Here is a 25,523-nt window from a genome sequence, read left to right on the forward strand (position 1 = left end):
CAGGCTGCATAGTTCAATTTTTTAATATCAGGGTTTTACACAAGCAAAAAATAATATAGGGTACTTTAAATGCGGACGCGGGTGACGCTGTAGTCTAAACCAGAGCCTAGGGCTTGCTGATCAGGTTGGCGGTTCGAATCCCTGCGACGGCCCGCTCCTGCCAACCTAGCAGTTTGAAACCACATCAAAGTGCAAGTAGATAAATAGGTACTGCTCTGGCAGGAAGGTAAATGGCGTTTTTGTGCGCAGCTCTGGTTCGCCAGAAGCAGCTTAGTCATGCTGGCCACATGACCTGGAAGCTGTCTGCGGACAAACGCTGGCTCCTTCGGCCAGTAAAGCGAGATGAGTGCCGCAACCCCAGAATCATCCACAATTGGACTTAACGGTCAGGGGGTCCCTTTAGCTTTAAATGCGGACTATGACTAGGTTCACTATGTTGAAGAAATCGGGGAAAACAAGTGCTTTAGTAGGAAGCATATGGAAAGCAAACACAAGAATGAACCTCTCTATAGCACACCATCTGTAAAAGGTGAAAATGACTGGAGTTCAATCCCAAAGAGAAGCCAAGATTTTTATATTAATGCAATATAAATTCTGGAGAAAGGCAACATTAGGAGAGGCAGTGGTACTGGCAAGTATTTTATTTTGCTGATCTCATATCAGCACCTGAAGTGGCATCAGACAAATCACCATGCTGTATGTAACCAACACCCCCTTGTAATGGTTTCTATAGCATATGAGGACAATATGAAAAGACTGCTTTCTTGGAGAAGAGGCATCATAAAAACAGTTATGATTTGACACTAAGTACATACATACATACAATTTATGTAGTAGCTAAGCTTTCCCTCTGTCAATTGCTGTATTTAACAATATGTAATACCACTCATACTGTAGCACCAATTTTAGTGTTTGGTGATTATGATACCTTTACAACAACAGAAACATTTAAAGCTTAAAAAGTGAAAGCAATGTGGTAAAGGACATTTTAAAAAGTTGTACGGATGTTTTAGCTGCAACAAACTACATTGGGTAAATCCAGAATAAGACACTCCAAATAAAGTCCTGAATCTGTTTCTGTGAACATTTGCCTGTCATGAACAGAAGCTTATTCCTTATCAAATTTTAGATAACTACTAAGTAGTCGATATATATTGATGATTTTCAGGCCAGTATCAGTTTTTCAGATCCATAAAATGTTTATACACAGGCTTAGCTGTATTGCCAACTATTTATTTTGGGAATTTTAATCCGTTTTGGAAGATGCTATCGCTAACTCAATATATCCATACATAAAGGCTTCTCACACCCCATTTCTACATTAGTAGTTCATTGTTCTTCTCACTTTAGCCAACACAGCAACATAAAATTCATTAAGAACAAGCAAAAACTCCTCTATGATAGCACCTTGAAGTCCCCTCAGAGGAGCACACTTGCTTCCTTCCATTTATTTTTGAGCAGAGGGCTGAGATTTACAAAAGAAAACATACAAATCTACCCTAACATATTTTAACCTTAAGTATTTCCAGCAGAGGATATACTCTTTTGCTCAAATTAAAAAAATAAATACAGGCTTTCAAATGAAAGCATATAGTCTTCTCACCACTCTGAAGTGGAGCCTGAAAATCCTTACAAAACCCCCTTTACAATCCACTTTATGCCACACTTCTTCTATCGAAAAATCTGCCCAAATCCAGTGATATTTTCCTCCTGTGAAATATGACTGGAGCATTCATTTTATTTCCAGCTATTCAGTCTGTTTCCATGACAACACTGCGGGATTCTTTGGCTACCATGAGTCGCATTAGTTGACTGTGGAATTTCTCTATCTTCTTTACATCTTGAGCCTGGTCTGTCCTATAGAGCAGACACTGAAAGAAAAAAAGGTGGGAGAGAGAATGATAGCTTTAATTTTGATTTACCCAAGACATCAAGAAGATGCTTTTTAGAGAATGTTGCACCAGAAATAAAAGCTATTGTGATATATTGAACATCATTTGTTTTGAAATTTGTGCCACTGTACTTTGAGAACACACAACTTTTTCCACAGTCCAATTTTGGTTTACAATGCATGGTACTCTAACGATAGAAAATACCTTTCACTTCAAGTTGTTGCAAGGATGGTAATGTCAAACACAGTTATTCATCCACACTGTTAGAAACACACTTCTCAAACAGCACGTGCAACCCAATGAAGTGTAGATTTACCTAGAAGCCCTACCAAGTTAAATGAGGCTTTCTCACAAGTAAGTGTGTAGAGAAGTTGTAGCTTAGGTATTAGATAGCGTATTATAGCTGAAATAGAGCATAAGGACACTTTTTAAAAAGAACACTTTTTAAAAAGCTGTCCATTAAAATATGCCCTTATTCCTACATTCCTAGCCTGTGAAAAGGGCAACTACTTTGATGTTAGAGCCTGGTTTGGCTGGGGAGGGCAGGATATAAATAAAATATTTTATTATTATTATTATCACAGTGCTTTCATGACTCCAACCTTAAACACTATTTACTGAGTGGAAGTAAAGATTAAATATAACTGTGTAGAATCTTTCTCCAGAAAACATACCTTTATTTTCTTATTTACCTTAAGTCTTAGCCTGAGACACTGTTTGCCTTCAGATATGGGCCAATGAGCATGCAACATGAGGCATTCCAGACTCATAATGTTGGCAGGAAAAAAATATTTCCATTTCTTTCACAAGAGACTCATTTCACCAAAATACTGTATTCTGAATTTCTGACCCGTTTTTTATTAAAAGACAACACTTCTTTTAAAAGCAGGTTAACTATGCAGTGTGATACATCTTTATTCAGATGTAAGTTCTGCAATATTTTGTGGTGCAGCTAACAAATTCTGAAAAGCTAACAGTAAAACTGGAACAGAACCAGTTTGTTAAAACTGGACTTGTGAACACAGCAGGTTCTGGAAAGTCTTAAAGGGGGACCAGCTATTATTGTTTCTAAAACAATATGCAAGGTCTTGGTTTTATACAGGTGCAAAAGCTGATTTAGCACATGTTTTGCAGATACAATAAACATCACAATTTCATTTTATTCAATTTTTCTGAAACAAAGCAGATTCTCATTTCTGTTCAGTTCTTCAACAACAACAACAACAGCTTGGTGCTGCACTACAATGATAGATTTCAAAGGAGCGGCGTAACAGCTAGCCTGCTAGCCAGGATAACAAGTACCAGATGATTGGGTCAAACAGAAATAGTCATCACCTTGATTTGTGAGTTTCAGACACATCTGGCTTGCCACTGTTAGAAAGTAAAAGCTGGACTACATGGGACATACAAAGGATTTTTCATATGCCCTTCAATAAAAAGCTAACAAAGAACTAGAACTGGCCATCCTATGGACCATAACGCCTAATCGTTTTAGCATTCTTTGAGTAAACTCAAAGAGCTTTACATATAGAATACACAGGAATTACATTTGTCCGCTACTGTTAAAGTCATTGCTAATTATGTACTGAAGCTTTAGTAGGTTTTTTTAAAAAAAAAATGTATGTTGTTGAGTCCGAGATTAATATTTCACTATTTCCAAATTTTAAAGTGCAATGCTTTTTTTCCTGAAAGCTTAATGCCCCAACTAGTGTGGTGTAGTGGTTAGAGGGTCAGATGAGGATCTGTGAGATCAGGGTTCAAATCCCCACTCAGCCATGAAGCTCACTAGGTGACCTTGGGTCAATCACTACCTCTCAGCCTAACCAACCCCACAGGGTTGCTGTGGGGATTAAATGAGGAGTGAGAGAACCATTTACACCATCTTGAATTCTGTGGAGAAAAAGCTGGGATATAAATGTGACTGGGGACATATTATTATTTTTGCAATAAATAAAAATAAATAGTCCCATAGCCATACCCATATATGGAAGACTTAAGGAAATGGCTTGAAGGCATTAAAGATGATAAAATAATTTCTCCATTGAGCATTTAGGGTAATCTTTGATCTACAATAGGAGATGTCCCAATAATCTACCAACCTTTTAAATATTAGATGCCAGTGTTGTTCAGGAATTCTAAGAAACACCACCTCCACACAAACACAAACGTAGTTCTAAAATCAGCAGTCAAAATCAGTGTAGTGCTGTTTTGAAATGTTCCAGAATTGTGATTCGAAATGGCTTCCAATAATATCCAAATATAGATGAAAAATTGCTCCTTGAGCTCAGGTACCATCAAGCTTAATTTTGTTATGATAACGTAGGAGGCATCCAAATGCATTGTTTGTTGTTCAGTCATTTGGTCGTGTCCGACTCTTCATAACCCCATGGACCAGAGCACTAAACATTTAGTAAGTACAGTGGTACCTCGGGTTAAGTACTTAATTCGTTCCGGAGGTCCGTTCTTAACCTGAAGCACCACTTTAGCTAATGGGGCCTCCTGCTGCCGCCGGAACACAATTTCTGTTCTTATCCTGAAGCAAAGTTCTTAACCTGAAGCACTATTTCTGGGTTAGTGGAGTCTGTAACCGGAAGCGTATGTAACCGGAAGCGTATGTAACCTGAAGCGTATGTAACCCGAGGTACCACTGTAGATAGTCTGCATCTACTTTCAGTGGAGGAATGTCAAGGGGGCAGAGGCTGCTTAACTCTTCATCTCACCACTTGCCTGTGTAGCAACCTTCCTGATTAGCCCCATCCCCTACATACAAGGGATGATGCAAACCAGAAGGAAATAAGCTCAAGATAGGGAGTGAGATTTGCATAGACCAATGGAGGAACTGATAAAGTACCACCTGTTTCACTGCAAAAACCACCACATGCAGTTTTCAGCTGAATATATTAGAGACTATTCATCCAAATAATTTAGTTTGGGGATCCTTTTTGGCCCAGAGGGCCAGATCTTTATCTCTCCACCCCCCACGGGTCAACTTTGGCAGATGCCCCAGACATTTCCCAGGCTGCCCAAATCAACAAATTGCAGGAGCTTTACTTACAACTACATCATCTGTTACTTTGATGCACAGATTACCATCGCAGTGCCGATATTTCAGTACCACACGCACCTGAAATGATAGAAGCAACATCTTATGTGTGAATAAATGGCTGTCATCTTCACACTCAAAAGCATAGAAGCATAGTTTTTCAGTCCAGCTGTGAAAATAGCTCTGCAGGGATTAGTAGCCTTTTCATTCATTTTACTAACCCGTTTGCCGAAACCCATTTACCTTAGGAGTCATTTGATTCCTAAAAGGAATGCACACCAATGAATCACACGTTTCCCTATCGGCTCACAATACCTTCCCAAATCTAGACCAGCTTCTCGAACTGGAAGAATGTGACTGGGCAAAGTTCGCATGAATGCTTACAACGCCATCTTATGCCATGGAAACCACTACCCGAGGGATATTTTCCTACAGCCATTTAAATGTTTCTTTCCCCCAAAACCCGGGGTGAAAGCCATTCTGGTCGTAGAGAAAACCTAGCAAAACAGTTTCACAAACGAATTCAAAGGAAAGAACCTTAAAAAATAAACCACATGAAGACTTTCAGAATCACAACTACGAGCTCTGGACGTTTTAGCCAGACCGGCGCGCCTATAATAGACGTAAATCAAAGCTAGGAGCTATTAGGTATCGCAAGATCCTGGCAGACCTTGTGGGCGAGACATCCGACCAGACAGTCCCGCTCTCCGCCCCTCCTCCCGCAGCCTCTTCAGCAAAAGCTTGCGAGCCTCTTCGCTTCTCCCAAATTACCTTCATGGGGTCGGACATGTAGAGTTTCTCGGCCGCGCGGGTGAACTCCTCCCAGGTCTGATAGTGCGGCATGGCTGCTCCACTTGCCTTCGGACCGAGAATGTACAGCTCAGCGGTCTGCAGAGCGAGCAGCAAGATGGCTCGCCCAGGCGGGCCGGATTCAAGCAACGGGCATCGCCATTGGCTTGAAGGTGCGCGCGCGCACCAATAGCGAGCCGTGTTGTTCAGAAGTCGCTTTCTCCTCCTTTCCCACCCAACCCTCCACCGCCTCTTCCTTCGCCAAAGAGAATTCGCGGGATTGGATGCTGCCATAGAGAGGAGAGGAGCAGAGCGGCTTCCGGAGCTTCGCCCAGCGAGGAGCTGAACTCACAGTGCCCCTCGATGGCCGGTAAGGGGTTCCGCAAGTCTTGCCTCTGAAGACGGCGCTCTTTTTTTGCCAAGGAGGGAGGGCGGTCTCTGCTGGGACAATTCCGAAGGAGGTTCAAAGGGCGAGTAAGAATCCCGTTTTTCTTACCTTCGCTCAGTATTCCCCCCCCCAAATAATCCTGGGAACTTTAGTTCCACCCCAAGCTACAATTCCCAGCGCCATTAACAAAATACATTTTCCAAGATTCTTTGGGGGAAACCATGCGCTTCAAATGTGCTTTAAATGTGCGGCTTTGGATGTGACGGTTGCAAACTAGCAGTGCTGCGTCTTACAACAGTCTTCCATGTAATGTGGGGCTTGATATCGTATAAAAGGGACAGGTAACGAGGTTAGCCTAGCTTGTGCCATTCAGCCTCTCAAGGTTGTTCAACTGCAGGATAGAGCACATACATCCCCAGTCTAAATCAGTGGGTCACAGTGGCCTCCACAACTTCATTGCAGTCATTTTTGCTGTGCAGCTTACATGGGAGTAAAAATAAATGTACACAAATGTTCGCACAGGCTAGTTTGTTTTTCGAAATACAGTACTTGGCATTCTAAATCTTAGTAGCCTTATTGTTAAAGAGAATCTTGCAGTAGGTTTGGAGAAGTTGTTGGTTGTGCATATGAGAGATAGCAAGACTAGGAGTGGGGTGCGTGGAGGGAGAAAGCTGAAAAAGTAGATATTTTGGGAAGAGGGACACACTCTCTGAAGTGAAGGTGCTTTTATGCTGCTCAGCTTATTAAAACTAGCAAAGAGACAAAAGAATTACTCCGTTGGGTTGTGAAAAAGAAATTGTTTTCTTTTTCCCTGGCTAGAAGATTCCTCATTAAGCAAGAACGTACATGACCATCTACAGAAGAGAAACATTTTGTTCTATAAATGTCTTTTTAAACCGCTGAATTTGAGATGTTCTAGATCCAGCCACATCTATTTCAAAGCAAAAGCTTGAGTCAGAAGAGGCACTGTAGTTTAGCCAATAGCTGAAATGAAAGCTGCTTGCTTCAGCAAGAGGCTGAAGGTGAGACAATTTTTATAGATCCTAGCTTTCCTTAAGTCAGTAAAAGCTAGTTAAAATTTATTGGAGCAACAGGAAAAATGTTCAAGCTTTTCAGATTAAAACAAAATGTGAATGCATAGATGGGCAAATGTTGCTCCATAATTACAAATATAGCAAGCATTATCCATTTTTTTAAGCCCATGCTTAAAAAAAACCTTCTATGATTGCCATCATATAGCAAGCAAGAATAGCAGCATTCTATTATCTGCCTTAGGGGAGATGTACTTAAAACCCAGAAGTTCCTGATCTGAATTAAAATGGAAACTGCTGTTTTAGATTAGCCAAAATGAGCAAGCCTCAGTGGTGTACGGCCAAGTAAACAAGAAGCAAAGCACCCCACAGAATAGCTCAGCAAACCAGAAGTTGAATTCTACAGAGTAGCAGCTCTGGACTCTCCAGCTAGCAGCAGAATAAGCAAAATAAGAAAGTGCAAGCCATGTGATTATTGGCCGCAAAATGATGGAATGTGGATCAAAGGGTTGTAGGAATTGTGGGAGAAGGTGTGCTGTTATTGTTTTTTTCCACTTTCTAGGGTTGTTGCTTGTGTTTGGGTGAATAATGCCAACCAACTGTGCTGCTAATACTTAATAATAGATTGTTAGTATGAGCCAGTTTTTGTGGTGCTGGGTATTCTATTAAAACATTATTAAATGATGTGCAATAAAATATACTTTTAGTTTTAAAATATCCAGGTCAAACTATATATTACACAGAAAACAGTGTAATGAAAGCCCATTAAAGAGTAATGCTCTTAATTGCTCCCCTGCCCCACCCACAATTCCCTGAACTGATGGAGTTTTCTTTGAGCACCAAGTTAGCTGAATCTGGGCCATTACAATGAAAAATACTTATAATCCATGAAGCAACACACCATCCCAGTAGCAGAAAACTTAAGCAGCACCACTGACCAAACAGCATCATTAGTCCATAAACAACCTGGGAAAATGGACATTTTTATCAGGTGCCAAATATGTCAAAGAAGACTCGAAGTGGACCACGGTGGAGAGGGTCACATAAATAGGGAGTCAGAGCGGAAAAGGCCCTCTCTCTTGTCATTGTCCTCTGAGTCTCCCTTAAAGGAGGGAGCCAGAGATGAAGATCTAAGGGCAGGTTCATCTCAGGACAGAAGAGGCATTCCTTGCTGCCTGCTCTCTCTTCTATTTCTCACAGGGCAAGTGGAAATAATGGCCTATGGTTTGAGAGCCCAGCCCTCATTTGAGTTGATGTTCATTTGTGTAGTTTCGCCCCCTCAGTGGTGCCATCACAATGAAACCTTGGCCAGTTCCAAGCAGCATCCTTTGTAATGTGTAGTTATAATGTGATTATAATTGTTGCTATAATGCCTCTAAGCCTGAGCAGCTGCTGTTTACACTTGTTATTGCTCAGACATATATTATGTATCTTACCTTTGGCTCTTTTTTTCTGCCTGCTCACCCTTCTGCCAGGCAATTAGATGCAATTACACATTATGAGAGAAATACATTTGTCTCACAGTGCTAACATGGGCGCTGGAGGCGACATTTACAGGGAGAACTGGTGAGGGAGCAGGGGGTGCTTAACCCTTCCCTTGCCGGCTGATTCTTCCCTGCAAACTACAGTTTCATCAATCCGTATCTAAACAGATTCTTGGATCAGAAGAAGCCACTTACGTGTTAAGAGAGAGAGAGAGAGAGAGAGAGAATGCATCACCAAAAAGGAAGATCAAAGAGGACACAGATTTGCATAAAATTGGCATTTTGTTGTTGTTTAGTCATTTAGTCGTGTCCGACTCTTCGTGACCCCCTGGACCAGAGCACGCCAGGCACTCCTGTCTTCCACTGCCTCCCGCAGTCTGGTCAAACTCATGTTTGTAGCTTCGAGAACACTGTCCAACCATCTAGTCCTCTGTTGTCCCCTTCTTCTTGTGCCCTCAACCTTTCCCAACATAAGGGTCTTTTCCAAGGAATCTTCTCTTCTCATGAGTAAAATTGGCATTTTAGAACTAATTATTATACTAATACAATACATCTCATCCTAGTTGAGGAGACAAGCCAGGTGTGTATCTGCTCAGTCAGGTGCTAACTGTTGATGGGCAACTGATTTATTTATCTTAAGCATTTTTTTCCTGATGAGAAAGGCTTCCAGAGAGGTTTTACAAATGTCATTGCTAAGGCACTGGTAACTTGTAAGACCACAGCTTTCCATTCTTATCATTCTTTACTTTGAAACTGGACAGCCCTTCAGACAGAGGTTGCTTTCAAACAGAGGAGTGCACTCTGAAAAATAGGGCAGGCGTCCACCCAACCAGAAGCAAGATTGGCTGGGGAAGAGGACTTTGTAGTTGAGGCGCAATGGTTATTAGAATCGCTAAGGAGGCCACCTTCCTACACTGATTTTTCCCTCCTTATGCTTGTTTATGAGAATTCCTGTTTGCTGAGGTAATATATAGTTATTGTTAGGGCTTTTTCAGCTGGAACTTGCCGGAACTAGGTTCCAACACTTGTCAAGTGGGCACCATTGTCGTTCTAAGAGAACGAAGGAGGTGTTCATGGCACTGGTTATTGTGATCCTGACATTAAAAGTGCAAGTGATACCACCAATATTTTACATTGCAGAATAGCAGGGGTAGAGTCCCGATGGCCATCCAACTGTTGTGGGGCTCCAAATCTCATCAGCCCTAGCCAGCGTGGCCATTGGTCAGGCATGATGGGAATTGTAGTCAAGCAACATCTGGTGTATGCGTGTCACAGGTTCTCACCCCCGCTGAGCAGTGTAGTTTGGCCCTTGCCCAGCTCCATGTTTGAGGGAACACTAGATAGAGTGCCCTAGGGTGAGACCCCTCTTATGTTTGTAGGCCTTTTCTGGTGGATTACAGCCGGTAGGCAGCAGCAAGGAGCAGCAAGGAGTATCTGGCCGAAATGGCAAGTTCTTTCAGCTTCAGGAGAAATGTAGCTCGTATTTAATGGGCTGGATTTTATTTTGTTTTGTTTTAACCATGTGCAAGTGTTTCCTGATCTTCTAATATTCCTGATATTTATAGTTTTGTGGGGTTTGGTACTGGGTGTACAATATATGTGCCTGTCCCATCCTCCCTGCTCCACTCCCAAAAGCATGAATTTATGTCGCCTGATATGGCTTAGTTTCAAAATGAGAGATGTTGTCTGAAAGTCACGTTCCTTCTTTCTTAAATGGAAGGCATTCCCTCTGCCTACAGAGCAGTTGATGTTTCTCAGGGAGAAAAGCAGGGCACACTGACATTTTTAAAATCACTCTTTTCTTCATGGATGCTGTAAAAAATCCTGGTTTGGGGAAGGCGCCAGCCCTACCACTTAAAAAAAGATACTAGCTACTAATGCCTCACAGTTGTGCTTAATATTTCTGAAATCCCAGCTGATTTATCTGGGCCTTGGCATTAAAAAAATCTCAGAGACAAAGCACATTGTAAAAAATATTTGCATCAGTGAGAAGGGTTAGCTTCCTCCCCCATCCATTTCACATCAGCTTTATTAACAACTAGGAAAAAACCCCTGCATATAGCTCCACCACTGTCTTAAAGCAAAGCAACACATTTTTCTCCTGTGATTTCCATCTCAGGTTGTGTGACAGTATCACTGTCATTTAGTTCCTCTCACAGGAGAGGAGAAACAGGTGTTGGGCCTTCGATCAAAAGCAAGTTTTTAAACCCTTTGGGGTTCATTCTGCTCTTGTATTTATATACACCTAATAGCTCTCCTATACTATCTATATTATCTTCTATAAAATCTGCCCAGCTATAGCTTGTGCATCAGCTGCAGCTGTTTCTGAACCAGGATAGCCTGGCCTCAGTGACCCACTTCAGATTGATTACTCTTAGTTTTCCTTGAAGACCACCCGTAAATTACTGAGATGAAAGAGCAAGCATGGTTCAAGGCATCTCCACCTTAGTTAGAACTAGGATATTTCCTATCAAGCATCTATTTCCTAGCAATCTTATTTTTCCCTAAACTCCAAGTCTCCGTGTGATTATATCCAGGGTAAAGTGTGCTCCTCCAAAAGGGATTCAGTATTAATTTAAACTTCTGCAGAACATTTTAACTCCAAATGCCAACACTTAAGAGGTGTTTTCATGTCCCTATTTTCCCATATGCTCCATACCACACATAAGGTATGGTGATCCCTTATGTAAACTTATTCTGGTTATATTTCAGCTACCTTTGCTCTGCAAGAGAAGAAAACAGTGCCTACACATGCCTATAGAAAAGTGTCATTGAGGATATTCCCAGGTAAGAAGGTATAGGGTTGTAGCTTTAGAACACAAATAATCTGCATTTAAATGTATGTGGTCAGGGGAATGTGGTAGTAATATATGTCCCAGTTAGAAAGAATGGTTGACATGATCTTTCAGGTATCCTGGTCCCAAGCAGTATAGGGTTTTATATGCCAAAACTAGCACTTTGAACTTAGACTGGTAGCTAATATTAGGCTGTGCAGTGTTTGGGTTTGATTTAGGAATACAGTGTTGTATTTAGGAATACAGTTTGATTTAGGAATACAGTGTTGTATTCCCACAACTCAGTGAGTGTGGATTTGGGTCCTTGGCAGAAAGATAGTGTGGCAATTACTACTTTCTCATCCTTACCCTGCCCTACAGTTTCATGCAGACGGATCCTATGCCTATTTACTCAGAAGTAAGTCTCACTGTGTTCAGTCGGGCCTACACCCTTGTAAGTATGTACATGAAGCACACCCTTGCAAGACTTTGCCTGAGTACAGCTGCACAGTTCAAGTCTCTTTCACTAGGGCAATCTGGAAATACTGAAACTGTGCCAATACAGCAGCATCTATGCATAATCTTATTTATTTTGAGCTCTATTTGGCAGGAGATAGAATTACTCTCTTTTAAAAGTTATAATTGCATAAACAGAACAGCTCCTGCTGAAAGCCAGTGAATGTTTAACATTAGTGAGGTTTTGTGCCTTTAAAAAAATCTCTTTCTGAACTTGTTATTGCAGAGAAATTAAATATTCAAAGCCTTGGTGGGAAGCGTGTGTGAAGAGAAGCCTTCACGAAACTCATGCATTATGTATATGGGAGGGGATTCCCTCTTTCTGAATATGTATTTCAGATTCTGGCAATCGGCTAAGTAAAATCACTTCTTTCCATGGTAGTGAGTATTTTTAACTTCTCTTGGAGAGAGAAAAAGCAACTCCCTCAAGATGCCAGTGGGGGGGGGGGAGTACTAGCTTTTACAGAAATTAGGCTAGTCTTCTGTCATCCTGAATATTTCCAGAAACCTGTGAGTTTAGAAAAAAAGGTTTCCTAGGGTCACTCTTCAATACTGGGGTGAAAGGTAAGCATTTAGGAAGTGTGAAAAAATACCCTGCAGGTAGCTAAGTTTCCAGTACAGTGCCATCTAATTATTTTCCCTTCCGAAACTTTAGCAGTTTTAAGAAATTGTGTGATCTGTGGTCTTTCAAGAATGCAGAAGGGAGTTTAAAAAGTCTCTCCTGAAGGATTCTCCCCAACAACTCAAAGAAGGTGACTGCATTCAGTCCTGAATTGACAACATGACCCCATTTTAAGGTTTTGGAATGTACAGGAATAAGTCACTGAGAGACTAGTTACATTCCCATGAATCGCCTTCTTTAGATTAAATGCCAAATTATAGCCGAAATATTGGGAAATATTGGAACAAGAAGGAGATAAATTGAAATTGCAGAGTTTTGAGAAATTAAAAGATAAAGTGCGAGACTGGCTGCATTATTATCAAATAAGAGAGGCCTATAATTTGGACAAAAAAAATGGCTTCCAGGTGGAAAAATCAAAATTGGAAACAGAATTGTTAGAACCTAAAACTAAGATTTTGTCAAAGATGTATAACTTGCTGTTGAAATGGAATATGCAAGATGAAACGGTTAAATCAGCAATGATCAAGTGGGCACAAGATATTGGTCATAACATTATGTTTGCTGACTGGGAACAGTTGTGGACCACCGGTATGAAATCTACGGCATGTAATGCCTTAAGGGAGAATATTATGAAAATGATATATAGGTGGTACATGACCCCAGCCAAGCTTGCAAAAATTTACCACTTGCCTGACAATAAATGTTGGAAATGTAAAGAAAATGAAAGTACATTCTTTCACCTTTGGTGGACGTGCCCAAGGATTAAGGCTTTCTGGGAAATTATAATGAAATGAAAAAGGTATTTAAGTATACCTTTCTGAAGAAACCAGAGGCCTTTCTCCTGGGCATGGTTGGCCAATTGGTGCCAAAGAAGGATAGAATATTTTTTATGTACGCAACAACAACAGCAAGAATACTCATCGCAAAGTATTGGAAGACACAAGATCTACCCACTCTGGAAGAATGGCAGATGAAGGTGATAGACTACATGGGATTGGCAGAAATGACTGGCAGAATCCGAGACCAGGGAAGAGAGACGGCGGAAGAAGACTGGAAGAAATTTAAGGACTATCTGGGGAAATACTACAAAATTAGTGAATGCTAGAATGGTGTTGGTTAGAAATTAAGTGGTTTTCAGCTGTAATGAATAAGATAAATTGGGGGGGAAAAGAAAGAAAGGTTGAAAATTAAGTGAAAATTAATGGTGAGGATTTGTTGAATTAATAATTTGAATTGGGATACAAAAAGGGGAGGTATGAGTAGGTCTGGGAAGTAAGTTAAAAGAAAATAAGTGAATGGAATTTTATGTGTTTTTAAATTGTTTTAGTTTTGAATCTTTTGTATTTTTGTTATATTTTGTTTTTTCTTTTTGTATAATCTTTGAAATGTCAATAAATATATTTTTTAAAAAAAGAAATGCTAAATTATAACACCTTGTCGTTTCTCTGTTTCCTTAAACTTACATTCATTTGCATACACCCGCCTCTCATGAGATCGCATGTGGACAGGATCTTATGCTTCTTCCGTTTCTTTGTAGTTAAAGATGGCAAAGGGCTTGTTGTAGATGCCTTACTGTAGCTGCACTTTCTTCTTGGCTGGAGTTTTCTGCTGGGAAATCTGAAACAATAAATTGCAGGCTTGTGAACCAAGTCTCCAGCTAGCTCCTGGGCTAAAGGTTGTGCAAAACAGCACTTCTGCTTCCTTATATGATAACCAGTTGATACTGATGTCTTAGGTCCCTTCCATAACATACATTTAACACACTGTTTTGCTGCTACCCACCCACAGGAATCCCAGGAACTGTAAAGTACTGGGAACTGTAGTTCTGTGAGGAAGCTCCTAACAACTACATACTATGATTCCCAGAATTCTTTGGGGGAGGCCATGATTGTTAAAGTGGTATAAGAGTGCTTGAAACATACAATGTGGATGTGACCTTTGTGCTCCCTGGCTCCCCCAGCTGATAATAGATTTGAAGCATCTTAAGTGAGGAGCATCCTCTTAATATCCCTGAACTTTTAACATTTCTTAACCAAGGCTGGATATAGACACCTCCAACAAGTGTTTCAGTTAAACGTGCTATAAATTTAAACAGGGAAAACAGGTAGAGAAAAACAGGAGTCCACATCACCATCTGGTGGCATAATGTTATATTGCATATGCAACACATATAAATCGCTTTTTCTTTACCAATCTAGCTGAGTCCCAAGCTGTCCTACATTTTCCCGCATAATGATTGTAAAACAGCAACAAGAACGTAAGAATGCTGGCGTACCCCGCCCGTTGGTCTGAACCTTTTGCTTTTACTTATTTAAAGCAAGGATTACGGAGAGACAGCTAACCAGCATCGCATTTGCCAACAAACATGAACACACAGTTTCTGTGAACTAAACTCCCTGCGGAAGTGTGATGGATCATGAGGTTTCCATTTTTTGGAAGACTGCTGCTTCTCATTATCAAATCTCTGTGATCTCCAGTTTTCTGGAGATCTCTCTAGGGTAGTGTATAATGTTCTTCCTCCATTTCTATTGAGACAAGCAGCTGTTTTACAGGAGGACAAGCTCCTCCTGGAAGAGGAACGTTAATTTGCTTTGCTGGGGACGACTGCTGGTGAAAGACTGACATCACCCTCCCCCTTTAACTAGAAAACAAATCCCAAAAATGCAATAATCTGCATAACATTCCCACGTTGTTTTCTTCCAAGAAACTGCAGCAGCTCCTTATATGCAGTGCACATGTAACACCAAACACCAAACCAAAGCAGGGAGTCCAGCGCTTCAATCAATATTCCATTTTTTGTCGCTGGAGCACAAGCAATACCCAAACTGGTCCCCTAGGGAATCATGTAGCTCTGAAACCTGCTGCCACAAGTGGTGGTGATAGCTACTAGCTTAGATGGTTTTAAGAGGGGAATAGCCAATTTAACTGAGAATAGCTCTATCCATGGCTGTTAGCCGTGGTTATTATATTGATACTATAGATTGGTATGGTAGCATGCAATGGAATACAAGCTGCTGGGAAGCAGCAGTGAGAGAGCACTATTGCTTGTAGGCTTACCGGACTTCTGCTTATACCCCGATTGGCCACTCTGGGAGGCAGGAACCTGGGCTAGAGGCACCTTTGGTCTCAGCTAGCAGGGTTTTTCCTATGGTTTAGTTGCTAAAAGTCCCCCTTTCAAAATCTTTAAAATATTGGTAGCCTTAGACTAGGTCACAAGGTCAGCCCATACAAAGCTGTACCGCAATTTGAGATCCAGACATCCCTTGGAAAGTAGTGAATGGGCAGAATAAACTTGAGATATCCGTAAGAAGCATTTTCATTTGCATAATAATAATAATTTATACCCCGCCCATCTGGCTGGGTTTCCCCAGCCACTCTGGGCAGCATTGACAAAACATAGGAATCCACCAGTGATGTTTGGTCAGTGGACTAGAAGGACTAGGCTAGTCCCCTAAATGTTCCCCTGGCGCTTCCTTCCCAAAGCCCAGGAAGCTTCTGTCTGGCTTAGGGAGGGAGGCGTGATGCTTATGCACATGAAGTCAAACACACACACACACACACACACACACACCTGCATCACCCTCACAAGTTGGCATTTCTGACCCTAACTGTTCCTCAATGAAAAATTTCAACACACACCTCTGGAATCCATAGGAATTAGTTTAGCACAGTGATTGTCTAAAAATTGTACCAGGTTGGTTCATTAGTCACTGTGGCTACTGTGGTGCAGGGTATAAGTCACAGCCACACTAGGCATTTAACACATTCTTATATCACTTTAACAGTCATGACTTGCCCTGAAGAACCCCGGGATCTGTAGTTTTAAAGGGGGCTCTTTGAGGGACAAACTACAGTTCTCTGGATTCTTTTGGGGAAGCGATGTGCTGTTGTTGTTGCTTAGTCATTTAGTCATGTCCGACTCTTCATGACCCCATGGACCAGAGCACGCCATGTGCTATAAATGTGTTTAAAATGTGTGGTGTTTGAAAACTGTAGTTTGTTATAGTTGCTGGGAACTGAAATTCTGCGTGGGGTCTCATAACAGCTGCTGCTGCACCATGGGGGTTGAGGAAGGCCGCTCCCTCCTGTAGGGCCACTCCACCAGGCCTAGGGGGCGGGGCCCACACTCGCCACCACTACTGTTTTAAGGACACTGGTGTCGCCGCAGCAAATGTTTAAAATGTTTTTATATATTTTAAAGTGTTTTATAGGGGTTTTTACTTTTTACTTTGTTGTACCACCGTGAACGGTGGTTTTTATTGATGTATTTTTATTTACTTCCGTTTTATTTTGGTTTGGGGTTGGATATTGGGTGGGGTGGGGATTTGTTTTGTTGGTATAATTGTTTTTGGTTTGATTTGTTTTTCTATTTTGTAAATGGAGGTTGGTTTGGGGCTTGGGATTGCTACCGTAGTGGGGCGAGGGAGGTATGGCGGTGGGGGCAGATGTCATAGGCGAAGGGGATCGAGATACGGATATGCTTGTACCCCTTCCAATCTGCACCCCATCCCGAGAGACGAAGGTAGGGTGAGCAAGGATTACTCACCTCCGTCACTGGTGTTGTGCAATGCCAGGTCTAAAGGCAACAAAACCGCCACCCTGCGAGACTTCTTCACCTCGCACGGGGTTGACCTGGCTTGTGTGACGGAGACCTGGGTGCGCGAAGGGGAAACTGTTACCTTACGAGAGATGCCACCCCGGGTTTCTCCGTCCTCCAGCAGTCGCGGACTGTGGGCCGGGGGGGAGGGGTGGCATTATTAATCCGAGAAGACTGTTCTTTCAGGGCTCTACCATCGCCATCAATCGCCGGCATTGAATGTGTTGGCCTAGTGTGGGGCTCCGAGGTGAGCTTGGCTGTCTGGCTGGTGTACCGGCCACCTAGCGCACCAGCAGCCACCCTGTCAGGCCTGCTGGAGGCGGTGGCCGGCTGGGCCTTGGAGTTCCCTAACCTATTGGTATTGGGTGACTTCAACATCCATGCTGATGCCACTCCCTCCTCACAGGCTCTGGACCTGGTGTCTTCCATGGCGACACTAGGGCTCTCCCAGTTTGTTTCGGGCCCCACACATCAAGCAGGCCACACGCTGGATTTGATCTTTGGCGCCGGTATAGATGTGATCATGTCTCCTTCGATGAAGGTGCCATGGTCTGATCACTACGCACTGAAAGCCAGGATTGATTTTCCACCCCCACCCTGCTTAGGTGGCGAGCCAATTTGGGCTCGCCCGCAGAGGCTGATGGATCCTGATAGATTCCGTCAGGCCTTGCGGGACCTTGCTCCCCCTGGCGACTCATTGACTGAGCTTGTTGAGGGCTGGAATATCCAGCTCCTAGCAGCCATCGATGAGATCACACCTAGGTGCCCTCTGCGACCCCGCAGAAACCGGGCTCCCTGGTTTACCGAGGAGCTTCGGAAAATGAAGCGGGACCTCAGACAGCTAGAGCGAGTATGGCGGGCTGCCCGTGACGGAGCCTCAAGAACATCTTATAGGGTTTTTATGAAAACCTATGAGATGGCAGTGAAGGCCGCTAAGAAGTCCTACTTCTCGGCCTCCATTGCCTCCGCTAGCTCTCGCCCGGCACAATTATTTAGTGTAATTAGGTCTTTAACGTCCCTTGAAGGACAGCCAAATTTAAATAACAATTCGACACACAGCTGTGAGGCATTTGCGAGCTTTTTTGCGGAGAAGGTCCTGTTGCTCCGCCATGACCTCCCTGCCAATTTGGATACAATAAAGGAACTGGACGCCCCTCAACTGTCCTCGGGTCCAGTATTGGACCACTTTGACTGGATATCCCCAGCCGATGTGGACAGACTCCTCCAAGCTGGAAAGCCCACCACCTGTCCTCTTGACCCGTGCCCGTCTTGGCTGATTAGAGCGTGTCCAGACAAGGTGCGGGCCCCCCTGGGTGATATCATCAATTTGTCCCTTGGCACCGGGATATTCCCAGGGGAACTGAAGGAGGCAGTGGTGCGTCCGCTCTTAAAGAAAACATCATTAGATCCTTTAGATCTATCCAATTACCGCCCGGTTTCGAATCTTCCATTCCTGGGTAAGGTGATTGAGAGAGCGGTTGCTGAACAGCTTGGTAGGTTTCTGGATGAAACATTGGCTCTCGATCCATTCCAGTCCGGCTTCCGCGCTGGTCATGGGACCGAGACGGCTCTGGTCGCCCTAACAGATGATCTCCGCAGGCAGCTGGATCGAGGCGGCTCGGGGCTGCTGATTCTTCTAGACCTGTCAGCAGCCTTCGACATGGTCGATCACGAACTCCTAGACCGCCGCCTTGCCGATGTGGGGATCCAGGGCACAGTCTTTCAATGGCTGCGCTCGTTTCTCTCTGGTCGGGGACAGAGGGTGGCGCTTGGGGGGGAATTGTCATCGCGCCACTCCTTGGTGTGTGGAGTGCCTCAGGGTGCGATTCTCTCCCTGATGCTTTTTAACATCTTTATGCGCCCCCTCGCCCAGCTTGTCCGGAGTTTTGGGCTGGGTTGCCATCAGTATGCCGATGACACCCAGCTCTATCTGTTGATGGATGGCCATCCTGACTCGGCCCCAGATACACTGACCAGATGTCTGGAAGCTGTGGCTGGATGGTTACGTGGGAGCCGGTTGAAATTAAATCCTTCGAAGACAGAGGTCCTCTGGCTGGGACGGAGTGATATGGGATTGAGGGGGCAACTCCCATCTCTTGCGGGGGTGCAATTAGTGCCAGCACCGTCCGTTAAGAGTTTGGGTGTAATCTTCGATACCTCCCTCTCTATGGAGGCACAGATTACAGCTATAACAAATGCGGCATTTTTTCATCTCCGCCAAGCTAAGCAGTTGGCTCCTTATCTCTCTCGCCCTGACCTAGCCACTGTGATCCACGCGACGGTCACCTCCAGACTGGATTATTGTAACTCGCTCTACGTGGGGCTGCCCTTGAGACTGACCCAGAAACTCCAGCGGGTGCAAAATGCCGCGGCGAGACTCCTTATGGGGTCTTCGCTGCGAGATCATATTCATCCAGTACTATACAAGCTACACTGGCTCCCGGTGGAGTACAGGATCAGGTTCAAGGTGCTGGTTTTAACCTTTAAAGCCCTATACGGCCTAGGACCCTCGTACCTACGGGACCGCCTCTCCTGGTATGTCCCACAGAGAAATTTACGGTCTGCAAATAAAAACATCCTAAAGATCCCAGGCCACAGAGAGGTTAGGCTGGCCTCAACTAGAGCCAGGGCTTTCTCGGCCGCGGCTCCAATCTGGTGGAACGCTCTGTCACAAGAGACTAGGGCCCTGCGGGACCTGACATCTTTCCGCAGGGCCTGCAAGACAGAGCTGTTCCACCAGGCCTTTGGTCAGGGCGCAGCCTGACCCCCTCCTCTGGCAACCTACACAGAATTTTGCTTGATGGTTGCCATTAATTTGATTTTAATTAATTTTATAATGAATGTTTTTAGAATGTTGAACTATTTTGATTGTTGTTAGCCGCCCTGAGCCCAGCTTCGGCTGGGGAGGGCGGGATATAAATAAAATTTATTATTATTATTATTATTAAGCTACTGTTCCCAGTATTCCAGGAAGCCATGGCTGTTAAAATGGTATGAATGCTTTAAATGTGTAATATGGATGTCAACATAGTTTCCCATAGTTTCCCATGCATAGTTTCCCATGCAGAACTGAGAATTTCACATATGCATGTAACACGGAAAATTGTGCGGTTTTTTTAATCACTAAAAACTGGCAACCATTTACAGTAGGCGCTAATGTGTAAGAATTCTACTAATCCACAGTCCTTGTTAAACAAACTTGAGTTTGCACTGTGGCGCTCTAAGGTGAATTTTCTGTTACAAGATTGCCTGGAGAAACTGGAGAACTGGATTCTGAGAGCACAATAAGGTGTCTCTGCTGATGAGAATGCTCCAGCATACTTTGACCTCCTAAAAGTCCATGATAAGATGTGGTTAGCAAATAGTGGCATACATCTGTTTAAATGGAAACTGGAGGAACCATTTTGGAGTGAGATGAGTTCGGGGGACCTGTTCTTCCCAGGAACAGCCACATCCTAATTCTTAAGCATAATAAAGACCATGGAATGCCTTTCCCCCAGGAGTAGGTTTAATTCAATACCCTATAAAGCTTGTTATGTATTCTATTCACTCCTCAGAGAAGTATCATGAGGGTTAATTATTTTCCTGCTCTGACTCACAGTGATTCTTGTGCCAGAGGATTCTGGCAGGGAGTGTAATCGTAGTGATACCCCCAGTAAGGAAGCCATTGTTAGCAGTGCTCACGAAGAAGCGCTAATGGACCCTGCTGCAGAAGCTAAGAGCTTTGGCTCAAAGATTAAAGGAGAGGCAGGGGCCTAGAAACCTTAAGACCATTGCACTGCCCTTAATAAATTTTCACCACAAATAGCTTTTTAGTAGCAAACAGCAGACAATGCAATTTCTCTCATGGGGCCAAGCTGCTTTGGTAAAAGGGAAAGCATACATTATTGAAGCTAGTGCTGGAAGCTGTTTGCTGCATCAAGAGCACTATAGAGACTGAATCTTAGGTCAAATCTAAAAATGGTATGTGCATTTGAGTGCCAGACGCTGGGAACAGAAAGACTGACTCTTTCCACCATGACCTGTGAGCTTCTCTGATCAACGTTGGCTAGCCGGTAATGTTAGTAAGCTGCCTTGTCCTGGATGATTGGTTTATCCAGTTTACACTTGGGCTGGGGAATCTGTGGTCCTCCAGATGTTGTTGGACTACAAATGTTGCTCATGATAGCAGGGGTTGATTGGAGTCGGAAGTCCACCAACTTCTGGAGGGAAACAAGTGTCCCATCCCTGATTTGCATGTGCGAACAGTGGTCCTTCAGGTTCTCAGGCAAGAGTCTTTCCCAGCCCTATACCTAAATTGCCAAGGATTGAACACGGAACCTTTTACATGCAGAACATGCACTCTCCTACTGAGCTATGGCCTTTCCCACAAATCCTAGATTAGCTATGTTTTTGTTCTGATTCTGCAAACCACTCCTGGTGTTCATATATTCCCATCCTGGTGAAACCCGTGCAGTCTGTTTCTAGGTATATCAAGAGTAGTTTCATTTTTCATGCTAATGAGACTGTTAGTACAAGGACACATCCTGCCCAACATGCAACAATATTTTGTTAGTTTCAGCTGTCATGTCTTCATAGTTGTTCAGCCTTTACTTTGGTCTGAAGTTCTATTTGTTTGTGGCTCTCTTTGCTCCAGGTAAATAATTGTTGATGATCCTTTTGGTCCCTTCCAACTCTACAATGCTGTGATTATGTGGTCTTTTTTTTCTGTTCAGGTAGTAGGGAAAGGAAAATACCTCTGCCAGAGACCCAGGAGAGCTATTGCCGGTCATACTGGGCTAGATGAACAAACCTGGTGTAGGGCAGCCTCCTATGGTCTTAAAATGTTAATAGTAGTAGGAACCACGGTAACATAATTCTTAAATCCCAGAACTGAAAATCCCTGTATGTGCCTTTAAAAGGATTTTAGAGAGCATTTAGTTCTGCATTACCAGAATGTGGTGCATCCTTTGTTTTTCCCAATCCCACCACAATGAGACTTTTGTCAGTTTTGCAAACAGATAACGTGTTCTTCTTGGCTCTATTTCCTACCATTTGTGGCTAAGCTCCTATGGTTAGAAGTGTCTAGCAGCTGCAAAATACATCTAAAAACTATCACTATTTGTCAACAGCAGCTATCATTGGATACAGTACAGCTCTACAGTGCTAGATAAGAAGGCTCTGTGCGTGTGTGCGTGCCCGTGTGTGCGTGCATGCATGCATGAACAAATGAATGTGTTATTTGTATGGTGTAAATAGTAAGAGAGCTTTGAAAGACAATATTTATGTATGCTACAACAGCCGCCCGAATACTGTTAACCCAAAGATGAAATGAGGAAAAGATACCAATGAAAGAAGAATGGCAGATCAAGCTAATGGACTATGCAGAAATGGCAAAATTAACGGCAAAACTCAGAGACTACAATAAATGAGAAATTTAAAAAAGAGTGAGAATCGTTTATTGTTTATGTGCAAAAATATTGTAAGCAAGTTGATACATTGGCAGGCTTTTAAGTAAACGCTTGCAACTAGTAGAAAATTAGATAAAATTAAGGGAAATAATATTGGACAAAGTTTAAGAATGGATATGCGGAAGAAATTGGTTAATATAAGGAACCAGAAGAGGGCATGGAGGGAAGTCCAGAGATTTAAAGAATCTCAAAGAGGAGGTTTGAAAAAAGGCATTTGTTTTTATTTGTAAAAAGGTAACTGTGAAAAACTAATAATAATTATTTACAAAAAGAAAGATCTAAATTTTTGTAATTTTACGCTAAACCATAGCTTCTTTTTCACAAGGTATACAAAATATCCTCTTTTGTAGCAGTACTCAGAATGGTGCACAAGTTTTAGGGTGGCCTTGTGTGCTACTTTACAGAGGACAGTCCTCTATTTGGAGATTGCCAAAGGACAGCCTGCTATTCAAAGGAACCTTCTATTTGAAGAGCTGTCCAGTCTATGCCTGGATTAAATATAAAGTGCCATGAGAAGGGAGAGCAAAGTCCATGAAGGTAGCATTGGGATAGCAGGCACATAGGTAATCTGGTCACAGTCTTCCTTGCTATGGTGCAATGTACAGAATTTCTATTTAAATTGCAGCAGTTATTTCTAAATCTGCAACTATACATATGAATTAGCATATGCAAATATGTGTCCTGTACTTTGGTGAATGATTATTATTTGAGGATTATGGGTAGGTAGCAACCCTAAATTCTGTATACAGTGGTACCTCGGGTTACAGACGCTTCAGGTTACAGACGCTTCAGGTTACAGACTCTGCTAACCCAGAAATAGTACCTCGGGTTAAGTACTTTGCTTCAGGATGAGAACAGAAATCGTGCGGTGGCAGCGGGAGGCCTCATTAGCTAAAGTGGTGCTTCAGGTTAAGAACAGTTTCAGGTTAAGAACGGACCTCCAAAACGAATTAAGTTCTTAACCCGAGGTACCACTGTATAAGATTGGTATATTAATACAGTTTCTTGTTTCGGGGGTGTTTAAAGATGGAAGCAGCCTTTTAAAAAGTGAGTGCCCTGTCTTTAAGTTCAGTGCCCCGTCTTTAAGTTCAGGTCATTTGGATTTTAGAGTTTTTTGGTGCTGGTGAAAGTTTATGCAAAGCCAAGGCTTGCACATAGTAACATGATGAGTGGGGAAGGAATAAAGGGGCAAGGAGTCAAAGTTAGAAGGGCAGCTGCAATAATAACAATTATTGTTATGCTGGCAATCGTAATATTAATCTGGAATTATCAGCTTTCAACCTCCAGGGTGGACCTTAAGGGGAAGTTTTTGAAAAATATATTTTTTAACGTAACAAACCTATGAAAAGAAGGAAGGAAAAAACAGAAAAAAGAAATAAAGCCCCATCAGCTCCCATTAACAATACATTAAACATTGTTGCATTACACATATCAATCAATATATTGATATCAGTATATCAATTGATCAACCTTAAGAGCAAGGTGAGAAAAGAGGGTTGTTCTGGGGGTGTAATACTGATTAACTTTGGGACATTAAAAGATTGCCTCTGATTTAAAGCGAGCTTTTAAGAGTCCACAAAGTTAATTTCTGAGTCTACCTCAGGACAACTTTTCTGGCATCTTTAGAGATTATGGCAGGGCATAAGAGAGAAGATGCTCTTTAAATAGTTTCTGAGAAAGGAATGTGGGTGGAAGTAGGACTTGTGGCAAGGGCAGGCTTAGTCTCCAGAATTTAAATCTTAGTCTAGAATTCGAAGGCTAGAAGCATCCTTGGGTTTATGTAGTGACTTGATATAGACAGACACTGTTTCTGCTGTTTGGAAACAGTGACAACAGTTTGGATTGTAAGTAGCAGGCTTTATTTAGGTCCATTATCACAAAAAGCACCATTCCCCCTCTCCCAAAATTTGGAAGTATTACATAAATGGCACCAGGAAGCTAAGCATTTAAGTTATTCCACATGTTGTGCTTCCCAGCCTTTTAACTATGTTCTTATTTTGAGTGCAGAATTATTTTCTTTGACAGGCAGTTTGAACCCTTCCCTTGACTTTGCCTGGCACTGGATGATCATGGAGCCAACAATGTTTTTGACTGCATGTCGTTTTCTCGTTGTTGTAGAAGTAACAGCTACTGGCATGGTGTGGTTTTCTTTGATCTCCTGTATTGACCATGGTGTCTCTTATATTCTGCAATTTCCTCAGCTTCCTCACCCTCCTCTTCATTTGACCATGTTCTTATCCACTTGCAGCTTGCTGTGGAATTTCCACTTTATTTTGTTAATAGAGAAATTCTGCTATCAAAAAAAGTAAAGTAAAAATGAGAGGAAATTTGTAACAGACCTTCTCCCCCTCCCCCTTTTCCCACGTTGGGGAACAGAAACTGACATGTGACAATTCACAGAGAGGCTATTCAAGGGGAAATTATTCATTATTCTCCTAGGCTGGACCAATAGGTAGAAATGAAACCAGCTGAGCAATGAGCATGCAGGCTAGGTTTAAAGAAATGGCTAGAGACCTTTGCAAGATAGTACTTATTTGTGAATGGACATTATAAAAGGCCATGAAGAAAGTACAATGGCTAGTTCATACAAGAACTGTAGACAAATGGCCTCTCAAAATTATCCTATTTGTGGGCAGAGGAATTTGATAAAATATATTGGATCATGAGAGCCCTAATGTTATGTCTGTTATGATGTACCTCCTCATCTGCTCAAAGAAGGCATAAAATTCAACATAATGTTTATGCTGTTTTTTCTATAGGTAAAGGTAAAGGGACCCCTGACCATTAAGTCCAGTCGTGACCGACTCTGGGGTTGCAGCGCTTATCTCGCTTTATTGGCCGAGGGAGCCGGCGTACAGCTTCCGGGTCATGTGGCCAGCATGACTAAGCTGCTTCTGGCGAACCAGAGCAGTGCACGGAAACGCCGTTTACCTTCCT

At 42.6% G+C, this 25,523-nt stretch overlaps 1 protein-coding gene and 1 long non-coding RNA gene across 2 annotated transcripts; one reads left to right on the forward strand and one right to left on the reverse strand.

The window, feature by feature from the left end:
• Window positions 1-626: 626 nt before the first annotated feature.
• SRP9 (signal recognition particle 9) lies at window positions 627-5,840 on the reverse strand. The gene is made up of 3 exons (XM_083733921.1): window positions 5,707-5,840; window positions 4,948-5,016; window positions 627-1,871 (listed from the first exon to the last, which is right to left on the reverse strand). The coding sequence occupies exons 1-3, from the start codon at window positions 5,776-5,778 to the stop codon at window positions 1,752-1,754; spliced, it is 261 nt and encodes an 86-aa protein (XP_083590047.1). The 5' UTR covers window positions 5,779-5,840; the 3' UTR covers window positions 627-1,751.
• A 122-nt stretch (window positions 5,841-5,962) lies between these two features.
• Window positions 5,963-22,861, forward strand: LOC310842120. Its single transcript, XR_014562889.1, has 4 exons — window positions 5,963-6,094; window positions 11,340-11,414; window positions 11,783-11,855; window positions 22,381-22,861. It is a non-coding gene; the product is annotated as an uncharacterized lncRNA (long non-coding RNA).
• The last annotated feature ends 2,662 nt before the right edge of the window (window positions 22,862-25,523 follow it).

This window comes from Podarcis gaigeae (genome assembly GCF_964106915.1).
Source record: "Podarcis gaigeae genome assembly, chromosome: 3".
In the NCBI taxonomy this organism is placed as follows: Eukaryota; Metazoa; Chordata; class Lepidosauria; order Squamata; family Lacertidae; genus Podarcis; species Podarcis gaigeae.